Genomic DNA, 20,983 nt, shown 5'->3' with positions numbered 1-20,983 from the left:
CTTGCTGATAAAGTCTGTGGTGACTGACATACTCAGCTAAACTGGCTTTGAATGTGCATCAGTCTACTGACTCAAAGCAGTCACTAGAAGCTGATCCAGTTCCTCAAACCAGCACTATGATTTTCTGTACTGGGTTCCCAACTTTGGTTTGTGTGCAAAGTGAAGGGGCACAGCCTGGTGGTCTGATTTATACCACAGGACAGAGGAGCAGAATAGGCCATTCAGCCCATCAAGCCGGCTCTGCCATTCCATCATGGCTGATTTATTAAGTCCCTTGAACCCGATTTTCCTGCCTTCTCCATGCAACCTTTGATACCCTGACTAATCAAGAACCCATCAACCTCCTCATTAAATATACTCAATGACTTTGTCACAGATGGCTCTGGAGGCCATGAATTCCACAGGTTCACACACGTTTGGGCCCCTTTTGGGACAGGAGACTTCCTGGAAGTATTTTGGAAATAAGCTTGAAGTTGGCCCGACTGAAATCACCAGTGATGAAAAGGCCTCAGGGTGCCCTGCTTCAAGTCCAATGACCAGAGCACAGTTCATTGACTGCAAGCCACTGTCTTAAACATATTATATGGTGGCACTACCGAAAGATTTATTAGTGAATTTCAGGAGATCCCAAAGTGACTCAATGACTTGGAAGTGTGGCAATTAAAATACATACTAATTTGCATGCACAGTTGATAATACAAGTTGATTCTCTATTTTAATGGTTTAATAAAGTATAAAAATTGAACAGGGCACCAGAATAATAACTAAAAGACCTTACATCCTCTAGGAACTATGGAGCTTGATTTACTTTCCCGGTCAAAAATGCCACCCTTATTAGGCACTTGCTCGCTCTGACAGTGCAATAATCCTTCAGTGTTCAGTGGAAGAATTAACTTTCATTTTATGCTCAAGATTCCAGACTGGGAATTGTACCCATGACCCTTTGACTCAGAAGAGTGCTGCCCACTTTGTCAAAGATAACAGCTTGCAACGAGGCAACAAACTGTAATCATTCAAATTCATTACACATTAACAATCTGAAAGTGCAGCAAGTCACTTTACGACACAGGAGAATACTGTATCCATCAGGTACAAGGGAATGACAAGGCATGAGCTACCAGGAAAATCTGCTGCTGTTCCACTCAGGTACGGAAGAGAAAAATCTAAACCACGCTACCCCTTAATGAAACCCTCCCACTTCAACAAGCCCTAGCTTATGTATTCTAATTTAACCATCAAAATATCTATTGAAGCTTTGAATTGAAAACTGGACAGCCCTAACAATTAAAAAATACACTATCAACATTAAAACTGGAAGCTCAAAACTTCAAAGAAAATCCAACTGAATGCTGTTAAATGAATTTATTTCTATCTCCTTGTGTAAAGAGGCATCATCCATCTTCAGTTCTCTCAAGTTTTGAACTCTCAACTACATCCCTGCACTAAGTAGATTGAACTCATGTTCATTGACCCATTTTACAAATGCCTCCATTTTAAAATTCTTTCCAACATCTACAAATCCCTCCACCACTTCCTGTCACCTCCTTTACAACTACAATCAGAAATTTCTTACTTCTTGTCATTGGTAACCATGCCTTCATTTCAAGTCGTCACTTTTATTGTCATTTCGACCATAACTGCTGGTACAGTACATAGTAAAAATGAGACGTTTTTCAGGACCATGGTGTTACATGACAGTACAAAAACTAGACTGAACTACATTAAAAAAAACCAGAGAAAGCTACACTAGACTACAGACCTAGACAGGACTGTGTAAAGTGCACAAAAACAGTACAGACATTACAATAAATAATAAACAGGACAATAGGGCAAGGTGTCAGTCCAAGCTCTGGGTATTGAGGAGTCTGATAGCTTGGGGGAAGAAACTGTTACATAGTCTGGTCGTGAGAGCCCGAATGCTTCGGAGCCTTTTCCCAGACGGCAGGAGGGAGAAGAGATTGTATGAGGGGTGCATGGGGTCCTTCATAATGCTGTTTCCTTTGTGGATGCAGCGTGTAGTGTAAATGTCCATGATGGCGGGAAGAGAGACCCTGATGATCTTCTCAGTTGACCTCACTATCCGCTGCAGTGTCTTGCCGAATCTTAAAATTTGGGAATTCATTCTCTAGATTTTTAGCGTCCAACTCCTCCTTAAACCTAACTCTTTCAAGTATCTGATTTTCTCTCGACTGATTTCAATTTTCTGCTTAACCCATGAAGCAAAGACCTCACCCTTCATTTGGACTAAAAACCAAAGAAAAATAGTATGGCTGAAATGGCACTCACCCAGTCGACAACTTAATACAACTTGCTGAATCGACACCATTTGTGAAGAGAATGAAACAAAAACTGACCTAGAAGGAATGAGATTCCCCTTTTAATATAGAAATGTCTGATCATTCACAAAAATACTTTAAAACTTCAAGCAAAGAACATTCAGTATCTGTTATTTGTAATTCTGTGCACTAGCAAACCCAAACACCACATCTTCCCCTGCCCTTCAACACCAACCCAATACAGTCAATGAAATGAATAAAATTTGAAATGCCTCCACACAAGAGTGGGAGCAAAGTGTCATTAGCATTCCATCCTGTTCCACATATTCTGTGTTACTACACATTAAATGCTACTTTGAGTTCCACGTTTAGCATTTAAATTTTAATTCACCATTAAAGCACCATAACATAATTTTTACATTATATCGACGACTGCATTGGCGCTGCTTCCTACACACATGCTGAGCTCGTCGACTTCATTAACTTCGCCTCCAACTTTCACCCCGCCCTCAAATTCACCTGGTCTATTTCCGACACCTCCCTCCCCTTTCTAGATCTTTCTATCTCTGGAGACAGCCTATCCACCGATGTCAACTACAAACCTACAGACTCTCACAGCTACCTAGGCTATTCCTCCTCCCACCCTGTCTCCTGCAAAAAATGCTATCCCTTTCTCTCAATTCCTCCACCTCATCTGCTCTCAGGATGAGGCCTTTCATTCTAGGTCAAAGGAGATGTCTTCCTTTTTTAAAGAAAGGGGCTTCCCTTCGTCCACTATCAACTCTGCCCTCCATCGCGTCTCCCGTATTTCACACACCTCTGCCCTCACCCCATCCCCCCGCCAGCCCACCAGGGATAGAGTCCCCCTGGTCCTCACCTATCACCCTACCAGCCTACAGATCCAACGTATAATCCTCCGTAACTTCCGCCACCTCCTACGTGATCCCACCACCAGCCACATCTTCCCTCCCCCCCCCCCCCCCACTCTCGGCTTTCTGCAGGGATCGCTCCCTACGCGACTCCCTTGTCCATTCATCCCCCCCATCCCTCCCCACCGACCTCCCTCCGGGCACTTATCCCTGCAAACGGAAGAAGTGCTACACCTGCCCCCACACTTCTTCCCTCACCACCATCCCAGGTCCCAGACAGTCGCTTCAGGTGAGGCACCACTTCACCTGCGAGTCAACTGGGGTGATATACTGTATCCAGTGCTCCTGATGTGGCCATTTATACATTGGGGAGACCCGCCGCTGACTGGGAGACTGTTTCGCTGAACACCGGCGCTCAGTCCTCCAGCAGTGGCGGGATCTCCCTGTGGCCACACACTTCAATTCCACAGACTACTCCCACTCCGACATGTCTGTCCATGGTCTCCTCTACCGTCAAGATGAGGCCACATGCAGGTCGATGGAGCAATACCTTATCTCCCGCCTAGGTAGCCTCCTCCTACCTGCCGGCATGAACATTCAACTCACAGACCTCCGTTGATACCCCTGCCCCCCCCCTTATCTATAATTTTAGTCTGGTTCTCTTTCTTTTTCCCCCCTCACTATAATCTCCCCCCAGCCCTACCTTTCTTTCTCTTTTATTTCCCATAATTCTCCACCTTCTCCCTAGCCTATTTCCCTCCAGCCTATCACTTCCCAGCTCGCTACTTTATCCCTCCCCCCACTTCTTATCCCCCCTCGACCATCCCACGTTACTTCACTCCTGATGAAGGGTTTCGGCCCGAAACATCGTCACTACCTCCTCCCATAGATGCTGTCTGGCCTGCTGAGTTCTGCCAGCACTTTGTGTTTTTATAACATAATTCAACTAGTGAAACACCAGAAAGGCAAAGAGATGACATTAGTACAAAAAGTGGAAGCTTTAGAAACAACGGACAGCGGTCACGAAGCTGTATGGCTAATAATTCATAAGATCCAAAGCAAAAGAAATCACTAAGTATAGTTTTTAGTGATCCTAGAAGTTTAAAATTAACATGCAAAAGAGATTCAAGAGCAAACAAATGAAAAAATGTCCCTGCAGGCTCTAATGAATTCAAGCCAAGATCCTGAGGGAAAAAAACGCATGTATTCAAATTGTAGACAAGAAGCTCTGGGATGGCCCAAACCAAAAAACATTTATAGCCTGAAGCATTTCTGTTACATGACCACAAACTGGGATGCTGGAAATCTTGAGTAACAGGTACAAAATGCTGGAGGGTCTCAGCCAGCCAGGTATGCTGGGAGAGGAATTAACAGTCGACCTTTTGAGTTGAGACTTTTCATCAGGGCTGCAAAGGAGGAAGCAGGGTTAGGGTTAGGGTTAGGGCAGCAGCCAGAATAGGGCGGCGGGGAGTGTTAGGGTTAGGGCAGCAGCCAGAATAGGGCGGCGGGGAGTGTTAGGGTTAGGGTTAGGGCAGCAGCCAGAATAGGGCGGCGGGGAGGGTTAGGGTTAGGGTTAGGGCAGCAGCCAGAATAGGGCGGCGGGGAGGGTTAGGGTTAGGGTTAGGGTTAGGGTTAGGGTTAGGGTTAGGGTTAGGGTTAGGGTTAGGGTTAGGGTTAGGGCAGCAGCCAGAATAGGGCGGCGGGGGAGGGTTAGGGTTAGGGTTAGGGTTAGGGTTAGGGTTAGGGTTAGGGTTAGGGTTAGGGTTAGGGTTAGGGTTAGGGTTAGGGTTAGGGTTAGGGCAGCAGCCAGAATAGGGCGGCGGGGAGGGTTAGGGTTAGGGTTAGGGTTAGGGTTAGGGTTAGGGCAGCAGCCAGAATAGGGCGGCGGGGAGGGTTAGGGTTAGGGTTAGGGTTAGGGTTAGGGCAGCAGCCAGAATAGGGCGGCGGGGAGGGTTAGGGTTAGGGCAGCAGCCAGGATAGGGCGGCGGGGAGGGTTAGGGTTAGGGTTAGGGTTAGGGCAGCAGCCAGAATAGGGCGGCGGGGAGGGTTAGGGTTAGGGTTAGGGTTAGGGCAGCAGCCAGAATAGGGCGGCGGGGAGTGTTAGGGTTAGGGTTAGGGCAGCAGCCAGAATAGGGCGGCGGGGAGTGTTAGGGTTAGGGTTAGGGCAGCAGCCAGAATAGGGCGGCGGGGAGTGTTAGGGTTAGGGTTAGGGCAGCAGCCAGAATAGGGCGGCGGGGAGTGTTAGGGTTAGGGTTAGGGCAGCAGCCAGAATAGGGCGGCGGGGAGGGTTAGGGTTAGGGTTAGGGCAGCAGCCAGAATAGGGCGGCGGGGAGGGTTAGGGTTAGGGTTAGGGCAGCAGCCAGAATAGGGCGGCGGGGAGGGTTAGGGTTAGGGTTAGGGCAGCAGCCAGAATAGGGCGGCGGGGAGGGTTAGGGTTAGGGTTAGGGCAGCAGCCAGAATAGGGCGGCGGGGAGGGTTAGGGTTAGGGTTAGGGTTAGGGTTAGGGTTAGGGTTAGGGTTAGGGTTAGGGTTAGGGTTAGGGTTAGGGTTAGGGTTAGGGTTAGGGTTAGGGTTAGGGTTAGGGTTAGGGTTAGGGTTAGGGTTAGGGTTAGGGTTAGGGTTAGGGTTAGGGTTAGGGTTAGGGTTAGGGTTAGGGTTAGGGTTAGGGTTAGGGTTAGGGTTAGGGTTAGGGTTAGGGTTAGGGTTAGGGTTAGGGTAGCAGCCAGAATAGGGCGGCGGGGAGGGTTAGGGTTAGGGCAGCAGCCAGAATAGGGCGGCGGGGAGTGTTAGGGTTAGGGCAGCAGCCAGAATAGGGCGGCGGGGAGGGGGAGATGTGAGCTCACGAGAGGCAGCATCAGGGGATAAGTAAACACAAAGTACACTGCAGATGCTGTGGTCAAATCAACACGTACAAACAAGCTGGATGAACTCAGCAGGTTGAGCAGCATCCTTTCAACAGCCTGCTGAGTTCATCCAGCTTGTTTGTATGTGTTGATCAGGGGATAAGGGCTGCCAACAAAACATGGAAGTAATAACGTATTAAAGGCTTCAGGCTTTCATACTGCTGAGCACATAGAAAACCCTTGTCATCAAGGATTCTTTCCTCTTGCCTTAAGGGGCACAAACCTGTGCAACAGCAGACTACGCCCTCGAACTGCTTTCACAAGGGGTACAGAAATATCAGTGTGATGAATCAATGTTTATGGTGAGAATAATATTAGATACTGCTCCTGGCCATCCAAAAACCCCAATGTCCAGGAAGTGCTTTTTCCTCCCAGTCCACCCCTCTCATCCAGCTTTGCGACCACTCAACATTCAAGGCCAATTAGAATATACTTCTCTATGCATTCATCAGGCTGTGGATACTGGTGCAGCCCTCAATGTATGGAAACTCTGGAAAAATTATATCACTGCCAAGTGCAGAACTAACAAAATCTCAGGATGAATTGACACTGGCCACTGGGCTGAATATTCTCTGGAAAAGGTCATGGCTTCACAAGATTTTCACCTTTAAATAGAGAAATACCCCACACCATTAAGCTGGCTCAGGTTATTCTGAGGATAGTCTGATATGGTTAAGGATGAAGTTGCAAAATTACTTAAAAAGCCAATAACAGCACATTTAGAATCAGCTAAAACAAGAAAAGTCTCAATTTCAGTCTGGCATTGAAAGCACTAGTTAACTAGTCCTCAAGCATGGCACTCAAGTCAAAAAGGATGCTGAAAATGCTTTATTTAATTCCTTATCCTTTGTACAAGGATTCAAAGTTATCACATCTCCACAAAACATTACGTTTCACAATAGCCAAGCCAGCAAAAGAAACCAACTTTACTTCAAACCTTCCTCTCCCAAAAAAAAGAAAAAAAAACACCTTCCTCTCCCTTACAGCCTCCCCCTCCTTCACAAACCCAAAGACAGACCAGCTGCTCTCATTAATCACCATCTCCCCTTCAACCTAAATGACCTGTCATCTGTCTATTGGGAGGGAGGAAAGAAAAACACTAATAATGTCACAGTTATTTTAAAATTAGCATCAATAGCTAATCCTCTTGTTAGACACAATTTGCGTATATGGGCTCAGTTCAGGAAATGCTATGGTTTCCAGGGGTTTTCCGTTTCCAGCCCTGTCGCACATAATCACCTTTTTTTACCTACTACGTACGATTCAGCATTCCATGTTTGGTATAGGAAGGGCATTAGACATTTTGAAGATCTTTTCATTGATAATCGCTTTGCTTCTTTTCAGCAGCTCTCTGTTAAGTTCAATCTGCCTAACGCTCATTTTTTCAGATATCTCCAAATCCGACACTTTATTGCTCCTTTAATTCCTAACTTTCCTGAAATGCCTGCGAAAAATGCGATGGACCTATTTCTTTCCATTAATCCACTAGGTAAAGGTTTAATATCAATTATCCGAGATAAACTAGCAGCCTTACGACGGGCCCCTGTGGATAAAATTAAAATGGCCTGGGAGCAGGATTTAAATATCTCCTTATCCGAGGAGAGCTGGGACTCAGTTCTCAAATCGGTTAACTCAACCTCTTTGTGCTCTCCATTGCCTTTTACAGTTTAAGATTGTTCATAGAGCCCATATGTCTAAATCTAAACTATCTCGATTCTACCCTGGCATTAGTCCGCTCTGTGATAAATGCAAGAGGGGCGTGGCCTCTCTCATCCATATGCACTGGTTCTGTCCTAGCTTGGAGAAATTCTGGAAAGATGTCTTCACTACGCTATCGTGTATTCTGAATCAGCACCTAGAACCAAACCCCTTAATTGTTCTGTTCGGTTTTTGGGGCGAGACAGATTTATGCCTGGGTCCGACCAAATGCCGAATACTATCCTTTGCCTCTCTCCTGGCTAGACGCTTGATCCTCCTTAGATGGAGAGATGTTGCCCCGCCCACTCATGCGCAATGGCTTAACGACATTATGGCCTGCTTGGACCTCGAAAAAATTTATTATTCAGTTCTTAACTCGGATCTAAAGTTCCATAAGGTCTGGGGACCTTTTATCGAGTACTTTCATAACCTTCCTCTTGACTAGGGTTTTTTTTTCTTTTTTTCTTCTTCTTTTCGGTCCCTTGCTTTCAGCTCCCTTTTTTTTCTGGTAGTAGGCATTATTATCCTCTGTTGCTAAGTGTATTCACAGTCTGGGAGTTTGACTGTCCGGACTTATACTCTCTATATTGTGTTGTGGTCGGTCTGGAGTTGTTTTTTTTCTTGTGTTGTGGGGCTTGGGGAGGATACTAAGCTCACTTGTCTTTAATTTAGGTGCTTTTTTGTTAAATTCTCTTCCTTTGTAGCATATTGTTATTGTATGCTTAATTTTGTACTGTATTAATGTTCCTCATTGGGATTTGGGGTTTTTAATTTGTAAAATGTTTTGAAAAACTAATTAAAAAATTAGCTACATACTTGCTTATCTCTTCTTCCTCAAGATTATAACAATGAAAAATCCTGTGATAATTTTTCTAATTGTGTTGTTACTCAATTTGATTTCCACTTAGGCATTTGTAGGGAGGAACATACAATAGTCAGAAGGTGTATAGTTGATCAGAACAACTGAACCACAAAAATAAGCTACAGTTCAAATAACACAAAATGTTGGAGAAACTCTGCAGGTCAGGCAGCAGCCACGAAAATGAATACTGGTCAAAGATTCAGTCAAAAGACCCTCCTTCTGGACTGAAAAGGAAGGGGACGATGACAGAACAACAAGGGGTGGGGGTTCAAATTACTGTTATTAAATACACTGACACATGCACTAATAGGTTTTGAAGTCAGAAGGTACAGCTGTGTAAATCAACTGCTCCCCATTAAACCACAAGTTGAAATCGGCAAACATTGGGGAGCCACTTTACACTTTAAGGAACCAATTCATATTATATGAACAATGTGTTATAGGGCAGCTCTTCAACCACAATCCTCAGATCTTTTAAATGCATTTATTAACACATTTTAATGCTGGTTAAAACATTATAGAGAATTTATCTTAAATTAGGCATGTGTATTGGGTCCGGATGTTAAAGGTATGTCATTGTTTTGTTATCCACAGCAAGTCACCATCATTGCTCCTCCTGCAATTATGATGGTGTAGATGATGCTAAGTTGGGAGGACAAGGAAAATGATACTAAGATACAAGATCAGCCAAGACCTTGCTGGATGGTAGTGCAATGTGTCCCAACTCCTACTCTCATTTCTTAGGAAATATCCACATCTGTGTTAAAAGAATGGCCAACATTTCAGCTCATTGACTTCTCATCAGATGTTAGTCAACAGAAATATTAATTATAGATGTTGCCTATTCAACAAATCTTCATTTTTTTTTATTAAATAGGCCTTTTTTGATCCAGATTTCAGCCTCTATAGCACATCATTTCTCCAGGGGAAGCTGAAACTGGGGCTTCAGTTGAGACTGGAATCACTATGCACCAATACAAGTGGTGCAGGAAATAAAGACTGGAAATGGAGCAAATGAGATGTGGCTGAAAGGCACCGACTTCAATTAATCAGCACAAGAACCAAGAGTGACTTAAAGAAAAAAATGTTTTATTTAAGAGAGCATGAAAAATGATTCAACAAGAGCTTCCAAACAGGTACTAGACAAATAATTGAAAAAAGTAGTAAGTTGATGAGAGAATCTAACTGGCCTGTTGTGTCATTATTCTGATTTTAATCAGTGCACAAAAGAAGCTGCTCAGCCCAAGTAGTCAATGAAGGCTTTACACTCCCGTTCAGAGCTCCTCCCAATTCATTTCATTTCATCCAAATGGCAAAAACAACAATTTTCTGTATCTGACCAACCTTCGGACTTTGGTTAAACATTGATTAAACTTCACGTCACTTTTACTGGTTCAATAAGAAACCTCACCAGAGGTTTAAAAGCACCCAGGAAGAATGACAAAAATATTCAATTAGTTTTTAACCAAAATCCTAAAGTTCTTTGATCACGGAAATTTGCTATGCTCACCCCATGTCAATTGAATCTCATAATGACCTGTGAAGGACCTTGACCAAAGCAAAACAAAAGTGATTTTGGACTGGGGTTAGGGAGAAGGTAGTTAGCATCTGGATTTCACTGCCTGGTTGGCTGGTGGAAACAAATCAGGGCCTTTAAAATGAGTTGGAAAGGGATTAGATAGTTGTGTACAATGAGCAGGTACAGACTCAATAGATTGAATATGCTTTAACAATTCTACAAATTACAAATTAAAGTGGGGTCTGATGGAGAACATTGAGAGAAACTGGTTCCTGTCACAAGAGAATAACCAGAGAAGTATTCCTGTCACAAGAGAATAACCAGAGAAGTATTTACAGAACCATTTCTCCCCCATTCCAGATAATGAAAATTTAGTACCTTCCTGAAATTTATGTTTGGTGAAATAATTTGCAAGGCTATTAAGAGAGAACAATCTGGGATGAACTCCATCAAAGAAGCCAAAGGCAAAAAAAAGTCTTTTAAGTTATACAGCAATGGAACAGGCCCTCCAGCCCAACATCCTCGCCAAAATGAATGACTTCTTTCAGTCTAATTTACTCAACAGAAATTCCAGACAAAGCCTCATCACTACAAACACCCCACAATTATACAGAACCTTGGTTAGATCATAGCTTGTTTGTCGTGAGCAGTTCTGGCCACCATGTTGTAAGAAGGCCACAGTAATACCAGAAAATGCAAAAGAGATTTGAAGTGTTGTCTTAGATGGAATAATTCAGTTATCAGGGAAACTGCATAGACTGAGCTCATCAATTTTACCTCCAAGTTCCACCCTGTCCTCAAATTTACCTGGTCCATTTCTGACTCCTCCCTCCCCTTTCTCGATCTCTCCATATTTCTGGAGACAGCTTATCTACTGATTTATTTTTATATATAAACCCACTGATTCCCACAGCTACTTGGACTATACCTCTTCCCATCCTGCTACTTGTTTTAAAAAAAAAAGCCATCTTCTCTCAGTTCCTCCATCTCCACCACATCTGCTCTCAGGTTGAGGTTTTTCATTCCAGGACTAAGGAGATGTCCTCTTTCTTCAAAGAAAGGGGCTTCCCTTCCTCCACCATTAATGCTGCCCTCAACCATATCTCTTCCATTTTGTGTGCATCAGCCCTCACCCCACTCTCCCAGGGATAGGGTTCCTCTCATCCCCACCTACCACTCCCCCCCCCCGCCCACCACTAGTCTCCATGTCTAGCACATAATTCTCCACATTTCCGTCATCTCCAACAGGATCCCACCACCAAGCACATCTTCCCCTCCCCCTCCCATTTTCCACAGGGACCATTCCCTACACGACTCCCTTCTCCATTTGTCCCTCCTCACCAATCTCCCTCCTGACACTTATCCTTGCAAGTGAAACAAGTGCTACACTTGCCCCTACACCTCCTCCCTCACGATCATTCAGGGCCCCAAACAGTCCTTCCAGGTGAGGCAACAATTCACCCGAGTGTCTTTTGGGGTCATCTACTGTATCCGGCGAGTCCAGTGTGGCCTCTTGTATATCAGTGAGACCCGATACAGACTGGGAGACCGTTTCGCTGAACACCTACACTGTCTGCCAGAGAAAGCAGGATCTCCCAGTGGCCACACATTTTAATTCTGCATCCCATTCCCATTCTGATTGTCTATCCATGGCCTCCTCTACTGTCAAGATGAAGCCACACTCAGGTTGGAGGAACAACACCTTATATTCCATCTGGGCTGCCTCCAAACTGATGGCATGAACATTGACTTCTAACTTCTGTTAATGCCCCTCCTCCCTTTCTTACCCCATCCCTTATTTATTCCCCCTCTTTTTCTCTCTGCCCATCACTCTGCCTGTTCTCCATCTCCCTCCGGTGTTCCTCTCCCCCTTTCTTTCTCCCGAGGCCTCCCGTCCCATGATCCTTTCCCTTCTCCAGCTCTGTATCACTTTTGTCAATCACCTTTCCAGTTCTTAGCTTCACCCCACCCCCTCCAGTCTTCTCCTATCATTTCGGTTTCCCCCCTCCCACTTTCAAATCTCTTACTATTTTTTCTTTCAATTAGTCCTGACGAAGGGTCTCGGCCCGAAACGTCGACCATGCTTCTTCCTATAGATGCTGCCTGGCCTGCTGTGTTCCACCAGCATTGTGTGTTACTTGAATTTCCAGCATCTGCAGATTTCCTCGTGTGACCATGCATTTCATCTGGGTAGCCTCCAACCTGATGGCATGAACATCGATTTCTCAAGCTTCCATTAATTGTCCCTGCTCCCCTTCTTCACCGTTCCCCTCTCCCACCTCATCTCCTTACATGCCCATCTCCTCCCCCTTCCCTTTCTTCCATGGCCTTCTAACCTTCCCTCTTCAGCAGCCCTTCACCTCCTGCACCAATCAATTTCATAGAATAGTACAGCACATTACAGGCCCTTCAGCCCACAATGTTGTGCCAACCCTCAAACCCTGCCTCCCATATAACCCCCCACCTTAAATACCTGTACCTGTCCATATACCTGTCTAGTAGTCTCTTAAATTTCACTAGTGTATCTGCCTCCACCACTGACTCAGGCAGTGCATTCCACACACCAACCACTGAGTGAAAAACCTTCCTCTAATATCCCCCTTGAACTTCCCTCCCTTTACCTTAAAGCCATGTCCTCTTGTACTGAGCAGTGGTGCCCTGGGGAAGACGCACTGGCTGTCCACTATCTATTCCTCTTAATATCTTGTACACCTCTATCGTGTCTCCTCTCATCATCCTCCTCTCCAAAGAGTAAAGCCCTAGCTCCCTTAATCTCTGATCATAATCCATACTCTCTAAACCAGGTAGCATGCTGGTAAATCTCCTCTGTACCCTTTCCAATGTTTCCACATCCTTCCTATAGTGAGGCGACCAGAACTGGACACAGTACTCCAAGTGTGGCCTAACCAGAGATTTATAGAGCTGCATCATTACATCGCGTCCCTTAAACTCTATCCCTTGACTTATGAAAGCTAACACCCCATAAGCTTTCTTAACTACCCTATCTACCTGTGAGGCAACTTTCAGGGATCTGTGGACATATACCCCCAGATCCCTCTGCTCCTCCACACTACCAAGTATCCTGCCATTTACTTTGTACTCTACCTTGGAGTTTGTTCTTCCAAAGTGTACCACCTCACACTTCTCCGGGTTTAACTCCACCTGCCACTTCTCAGCCCACTTCTGCATCCTATCAATGTCTCTCTGCAATCTTCGACAATCCTCTACACTATCTACAACACCACCAACTTTTGTGTCGTCTGCAAACTTGTCAACCCACCCTTCCACCCCCACATCCAGATCGTTAATAAAGATCATGAAAAGTAGAGGTCCCAGAACTGATCCTTCTGGGACACCACTAGTCACAACCCTCCAATCCAAATGTACTCCCTCCACCACAACCCTCTGCCTTCTGCAGGCAAGCCAATTCTGAATTCACCTGGCCAAACTTCCTTGGATCCCATGCCTTCTGACTTTCTGAATAAGTCTACTGTGTGGAACCTTGTCAAATGCCTTACTAAAATGCATGTAGATCACATCCACTGCACTACCCTCATCTATATGCCTGGTCACCTCCTCAAAGAACTCTATCAGGCTTGTTAGACACAATCTGCCCTTCACAAAGCCATGCTGACTGTCCCTGATCAGACCATGATTCTCTAAATGCCCATAGATCCTATCTCTAAGAATCTTTTCCAACAGCTTCCCCCACCACAGACGCGAGGTTCACTGGTCTATAATTACCTGGACTATCCCTACTACCTTTTTTGAACAAGGGGACAACATTCACCTCCCTCCAATCCTCCGGTACCATTCCCTTGGTCAACAAGGACATAAAAGATCCTAGCCAGAGGATCAGCAATCTCTTCCCTCACCTTGTGGGGCAGCCTGGGGAATATTCTGTCAGGCCCCAGGGACTTATCCGCCCTAATGTATTTTAACAACTCCAACACCTCCTCTCCCTTAATATTTACATGCTCCAGAACATCAACCTCACTCATATTGTCCTCACTGTCATCAAGTTCCCTCTCAGTGGTGAATACCAAAGAGAAGTATTCATTGAGGACCTCGCTCACTTCCACAGCCTCCAGACACATCTTCCCACTTTTATCTCTAATCAGTCCTACCTTCACTCCTGTCATCCTTTTGTTCTTCACATAATTGAAGAATGCCTTGGGATTTTCCTTTACCCTACTTGCCAAGGCCTTCTCATGCCCCCTTCTTGCTCTTTTCAGCCCTTTATTAAGCTCCTTTCTTGCTATTCTATATTCCTCAATAGATCCATCTGATCCTTGCTTCCAAAACCTCATGTATGCTGCCTTCTTCCACTTGACTTTTCCACTTCACTTGTCAGCCATGGTTCCTTCACCCTACCATTCTTTATCTTCCTCACCAGGACAAATTTATCCCCAACATCCTGCAAGAGATCCCTAAACATTGACCATATGTCCATAGTACATTTCCCTGCAAAAACATCATCCCAATTCACACCCGCAAGTTCTAGCCTTATAATTTGCCCTTCCCCAATTAAAAAATCTCCCGTCCTCTCTGATTCTAGCCTTTTCCATGTTAATGCTAAAGGTCAGGGAGCAGTGATCATTGTCCCCCAGATGTTCATCCACTGACAGATCTGTGACCTGATCCGGTTCATTACCTGATACTAGATGTAGTATGGCATTCCCCCTAGTCGGCCTGTCAACATACTGTGACAGGGATCCATCCTGGACACACTTAAACTCTGCCCCATCTAAACCCTTGGAACTAATCAGGTGTCAATCGATATTAGGGAAGTTAAAGTCACCCATGGTAACAACCCTGTTATTTTTGCACCTTTCCAAAATCTGCCTCCCAATCTGTTCCTCGGTATCTCTGCTGCTACCAGGGGGCCTATAGAATACCCCCAGTAGAGTAACTGCTCCCTTCCTGTTCCTGACTTCCACCCGTACTGACTCAAAAGAGGATCCTGCTACATTACCCACCCTTTCTGTAGCTGTAATAGTAGCCCTGACCAGTAATGCCACCCCTCCCCCTTTTCCCCCCTCTCTATCCCTTTTAAAGCACTGAAATCGAGGAATATTGAGAATCCATTCCTGCCCTGGTGCCAGCCAAGTCTCTGTAATGTCCACTACATCATAATTCCATGTATGTATCCAAGCTCTCAGTTCATCACCTTTCTTCCTGATGCTTCTTGCATTGAAGTACACACACTTTAGCCCTTCTACCTTACTACCTTTACACCCTTTATTCTGCTTCTCTTTCCGCAAAGCCTCTCTATATGTTAGATCTGGTTTTACTCCATGCACTTCTTTCACTGCTCTATCGCTCTGGGTCCAATCCCCCTTGCAAATTAGTTTAAACCCTCCCAAATCATGCTGGCAAACCTACCTGCAAGGATATTGCTCTCCCTTGAGTTCAAGTTCAACCCATCCAATCTGTACAGGTCCCACCTTCCCCAGAAGAGATCTCAATGTTCCAAAAATCTAAAACCCTGCACCAACTCCTCAGCCACGCATTCAACTGCCATCTCCTCCAATTCTTACCATCACTATCACGTAGCACTGGCAGCAATCCTGAGAACGCCACCCTTGAGGTCCTGTTCTTCAGCCTTCTGCCTAGTTCCTGAAACTCACTTCAGGACCTCATCCTTCTTCCTGCCTATGTTGTTGGTATCAACATGTATCACAACTTCTGGTTGCTTTCCCTCTCATACCAGGATGTTGTGCACCCGGTCAGAGACATCCCGGACCCTGGCACCCGGGAGGCAACAAACCATGCGGGTGTCCTTCTCATATCCACAAAATCTCCTGTCTGCTCCCCTGACTATAGAGTCTCGAATGACGACAGCTCTCCTCTTCGCCATCCCATTCTTCTGTACCACAAGGTCAGACTCAGTGCCAGAGGCCCTGCCACCGTGGCTCACACCTGGTTGGCCATCCTCACCAACAGCATCCAGGACGGTAAACTTATTATTCAGGGGAATGGCTACAGGGGTGCTCTGCACTACCTGTCTACTCTCCTTCGCTTTCCCCCCCCCTGACTGTCACCCAACGACCTGCTTCCGGCAGCCTAGGTTCCCAGCTCTTTACTTCAGCCCTGCTCTCCTCCCCCCCCCCCCCCCCCAGCTAGTTCCACCTACTTGGTACTTCCTCCCCTCCCTCCACCTTTTTATTCTGACTTCATCTTTTCTACCCCCAATCTTGATGGAGGGTCTCAGCCTGAAAGATCAACTGTTTACTCTTGTCCATAGCCTCGCCTGCTGTGTGTTGCACAGATCATATGTTTTTTTATAGTAGGGTGAGGTAGGGGGAATGGAGGTATATTACATTTTGATGGTCATAGATGAAATAGATAGTGAGAAACCTCTTTCCCTATGGAGAAATGTCTGTAACCATAGGTTATGGGTTAAAAAAGTGGTAGGCAATTTTGAACAGATTAAGGTTTCTTTTCTACCTCGAGGGTGGTTGGAATCACTAGCTGACAGGTGTGAGGCAGGGGCACTCACAAAATGTAGTACTATTTAAATGAACACTTAAAAGACCACGGCATAGAAGGGCAAGTACTGCTATAGGTAGTTACTGGACAGCTGAAACAGCTACACTGAATATCATGTTTCTAATGCTGTATGACTCTATGAAATGGACATTAAAGCAACAACTCCAGAGAGTAGATTTGAAGCATATCAGATTTCAAATGCTCAAGTAGCTCCCATTATTTTACAGTCAATCTTTTCCTGCCAGCCCAGCTCTATAAAAAGTAAACATCAAGGACAGAAGAGTGCTCATATCCACACACAAAAAAGAATCTTGATTAGCCAGCTGCTCTTTAATGGGGTTGTGGAAAATTGCCTCAGCGTGCCTGGTCACAAAGTTTTTCATAGTCAATTACACTTACAGGAACGTATTACCGGCAGGTAAGAGTAAAATTTAAGTACACAGTCAAACCTGCTCAGAAAAGGAATGCAACATCTTCATGGCATCTGTGAATCCTAAACCCATAGTTTTCACAAGCCTACAGAAATCTTGGGATTTCTGCATGCCTCCACCCAGTCTGCCACCAACTGTCCGATCAGTGGAAGAACCACACCAGTCACCTTAAAAACCAAGCGGGACTACCAAGGACGAGAAATAAACTAGCTAGGACTTTTCAGATGGAACCGCTTCCGCAACACCTCCCACTTCCCCAGGCCCCTCACTGATCCGGACACCCATGTAGCCCATCTGCTCCTCCCAGTCATTCACTCACTACCAGCCGGGTCCGCCGACACCTTCCATTCGACCCCCCGGACCATTACCACCAGCCGGGTCCGCCGACAGACACATCGCATTCTTTCCTCCCCTCCGCTCACAGTCACCCCTTTACAGAACACGACCAGCTCCGCTTGTGGCCGTCCTTTGTTACCGACCGGCCCTGCCGGGCAGCGCCCGCTACCCCGGCTAGACCGGCCGCCCTCGGCGAGGGAGCATTTGGAGAACCGAACAGAACCAAACCAAACCTGATCTGCCTGCACCGTCCTCTCCGCTCCCAATGCGGCCAGGCCAAAACAAACCTGATCTGCCCGCCCCAGCGCAAAGTCCTTTCCGCTCCTAATGGGGCCAGAGAGAGCGAGTGCTGCTCCTTAAAGGGGCCGGTCCCGCTCGCGCGTGGACGTGCTTAAAGGGGCGGCTCGGACAGAGGCATCCTTGGAGGGGTCGGGACCAAAAGAGAAGAAAGGTGGGGGAAGGAACAGAAAGCAAAATTTATGGAAGGCAGGAGAAAGCAAATGACAAAAAGGAATATGTACAAGTGACATTGGGGCCACACCAGTGCCAGACAATGACAACATCCAACTGGAGAAAATACAGCAATTACCCCATGACATTCAGTAACATTAGCATCACCAAATTCCCCACAAACAATATCCTGGGAGTTCCAATATCCATGATCAGACCCTGACCTGCAATACTGCAGCCAAATCCACAATGAGATTGCAAGAGAAGCTTAGGGGCTTAGAGACTACAGCAGCGAAGACTACAAACATACACGCAGTGGCCACTTCATTAGGTACAAGATTTTTTTTTTTTTGCTTTAAATCACATTAAAGAGTAGTTATGCCAGCAGGGTTGATTGAAGTTAGGTGAAAGGCTTATCTGCATTTTGAAGACTTGCATTGAGCAGACTTGCATATCTTCTCTATAATAACTTGCGTTGATTGCAGTTAACACTGGATAGTCATTGTGCTTACAAACCATAAGCAATAGGTTCACAATTAGGCCAGTCAGCCCATTTGATCAAGGCTAGTTTATTATCCCTCTCAACCCAGTCTCTTGCTTTCTCCCCATAACCTTTGATACATTAACTAACCTGTTTTAAATATATCCAACGATTTGGCCTCCTCAGCCACAGATTCACCACCCTCTGGTAAAGAAATTCCTCCTCATCTGTTCTAAACTCAGACACTTTGGCAGGACACACCAGGGTAGGACTTAGGGAGTGAATGGGAGGCCATTGAGGTGCTTGACACAAAGGGATCTGAGAATACCAATCCATAGTTTCTTGAAAGTGGCATCAGTTTCAATAGGGTCATAAAGTGAGCTTCTGCCACACTGGCCTTCACAAATTAAAGTATTTTGTACAGGAGTAAGATGCTATGTTGATGCTGTATAGGACATGGGCGAGGCCAAATTGGAAAACTGTGCGCAGTTCTGGCCTCCTACCTACAGGAAAAATATAAATAAGGTTGAAAGAGTACAGAGAAAATTTACAAGGATGCCAGCAGGACTTGGAGAGCAGAAATATAGGAATAAATTGAATAGATGCCTGGAGCGCAAGACAACAGGAGATCTTATAAAGCTATACAAAATTATGAAGGGTATAGATAAGGTAAATCCACCCTGGATCGTTTTCTTCATGTTGGGTGAGACCAAGGTGAAATATTTAAAAGTGAACTTCTTCACTTAGCTTGTTGGGATGCTCTCTACCTCGTATCTGTGGAAGGATGCGAGTATAGAGGTGTGCAGAGTTCAGCTCTTCTCAGCCTCCTCGGGAAGTGTCTAATATGTTCTAGGACTGTGAGCTGTGCACTCACGGCAGTTTCCACTGCTGTGCTGCCGATCTAAAGTGCTGTGAGTTCTCCTAGCCATCCCCATTGTCTTGATGACATTGAGGCAGAGGTTACTTCCCTGACACCAGGCCTTGAGCTCTTCCACCTCCTTTCCGTCGACCATCTGGTTGTATTGGTGATGAGCAATGTTCTACCTCCTTCAGTTGATGCTGTTCTCCTCATTTACACCTGGCTTGGCTTTTAGAGACCAGGCTTGCGATCACTCAGTGCAGAAAGAGCACTGAAGATGTTATTGTGAGCCCTGCGTCCATGTGTCAGGAACACACAAAGATTCTGTATATACAGAAGAACTCCTGAAAGCAATCATGCAAGTAGATAATCCGTTATCACAAACAAGAGAAACTCTGCAGATGCTGTACATCTGAGCAACACACACGAAATGCTGCTGGCACTCAGCAGGCCAGGCTGCACCTACAGAAAAGAATACAGTCGACATCTCAGGCCTAGACCTTTCAGCAGGATACCCGCAGAAAAAAGATGAGTAAAGTTAAAAGGTGGGGGGAGGGGAGGGAGAAAGCAAAGAAAAAGCATATAGTGTGCTTGCATTCATTTGACAACGCATTGCAAATAAGTATTGGTAAATTGATTTGGAGCTGTATAAAAGCTTTGGAGGGGGTTGCAGAAGAGGTTTGCTAGGATGCTGCCTGGATTAGTGTGTATGAGCTATCAGGAGAGGTTGGCGAAACTTAGATTGTTTCCACTGCAGTGTCAGAGGCCAAGGGGGAAGCTGCTTTCCCAAGTGTGTCATAACGAGGGGGGGGGGCGGCGATGGGAGTGGACCCCAATGTAAGACAGTGTGAGAATGAAGCAAGGGAAGTGAGGCAGAAAGGACACTGGACATGACACAGGCCCCAGATGAGACAAGGATTCTGGGCCTGGGCTAGGACTTGACTAGGACAGCATAACCAGGACATGGATCTGGGAACTAGGAGCCTGGGCTTGGACTCCAAGCCAGAGCCTGGACAAGGACCCAGAACCTAGGTCTTGACTCTGACTCAGGCTCAGAATTCAGAACCAGGCAAGGACAAGACATGGTTATAGGACAAGGAGAGGCACAGGACTGGACATGAGACTCCTGGACAGGACAAGGGAATCCAGCACCAGGCTAGGCAAGGTACTCCTGGGCTGGGCAAGGAACATCAACAAGATGAGAACCAGAGCCCTGGTCGAGGAACACAGAAGAGTCAAGGGAGAGACAGGAACATGGAACACAGAGCCAGGACCCCTCCTTGGGTACAGGACATAGGGCCAGGACTCATTACACAGAACACAATGAGACATTTCCCAACACCAGGTAGCAGCAAAACAGCCAGACCTACCTAGCAAAGGCATGGACACAGACAGACAGATCCAAACAGGGCAAGGCTCCAGGCACAGGTGAGGCAAGACAGGGCCCCAGGCATAGGTTGCAGGGCAGGGCTTCAACGGGAAGGAAGGGAACAGTCCAGCCTCAGGGTAACAGCAATGACAGCCTGACTTACCCCACAGAAGCAAGGACATAATACTGATAAGACAAACCAGCCAACAGCCTCAACCCCAGGGTCACTTATATTCCCAGCTCCAAGACGAGAATCAGGTGCCTACGATTAAGCCCAAATGAGACAAGGGAACGTCGGAAGACCTGGAGTCTGGGGTCCACGGACCGGACCGTGAGCTGGAATGCGGATCCCACGGACTGGACCATGACAGAGTTTAGAAACACCAAATATTAGGAGACATGCTTTTACGATGAGGTACTTCTGGCAGACCTGCACTG

At 45.9% G+C, this 20,983-nt stretch overlaps 1 protein-coding gene across 16 annotated transcripts in view; it reads right to left on the bottom strand.

The window, feature by feature from the left end:
* ptgr2 (prostaglandin reductase 2) overlaps positions 1 to 17,758 on the bottom strand; it is an 82,001-nt gene extending 64,243 nt beyond the window's left edge. For 4 of the 16 annotated variants that reach the window (XM_073040476.1, XM_073040474.1, XM_073040477.1 and 1 more), the window contains exon 1: positions 17,370 to 17,578. In XM_073040476.1, the coding sequence (XP_072896577.1) occupies positions 17,370 to 17,451 (82 nt within the window). In that variant the 5' untranslated portion in view covers positions 17,452 to 17,578. Of the gene's footprint in view, positions 1 to 2,286; positions 2,355 to 17,369; positions 17,579 to 17,619 lie in introns of those variants that run through there. The other 12 variants (XM_073040464.1, XM_073040475.1, XM_073040463.1 and 9 more) reach the window with 12 other exon arrangements.
* Between the last annotated feature and the right edge of the window lie 3,225 nt (positions 17,759 to 20,983).

The sequence above is a fragment of the Hemitrygon akajei genome, chromosome 3 (assembly GCF_048418815.1).
Source record: "Hemitrygon akajei chromosome 3, sHemAka1.3, whole genome shotgun sequence".
Classification (NCBI taxonomy): domain Eukaryota; kingdom Metazoa; phylum Chordata; class Chondrichthyes; order Myliobatiformes; family Dasyatidae; genus Hemitrygon; species Hemitrygon akajei.
Note: the sequence above shows the minus strand (reverse complement) of the source record. Positions and strands in the feature narration are given on the sequence as shown.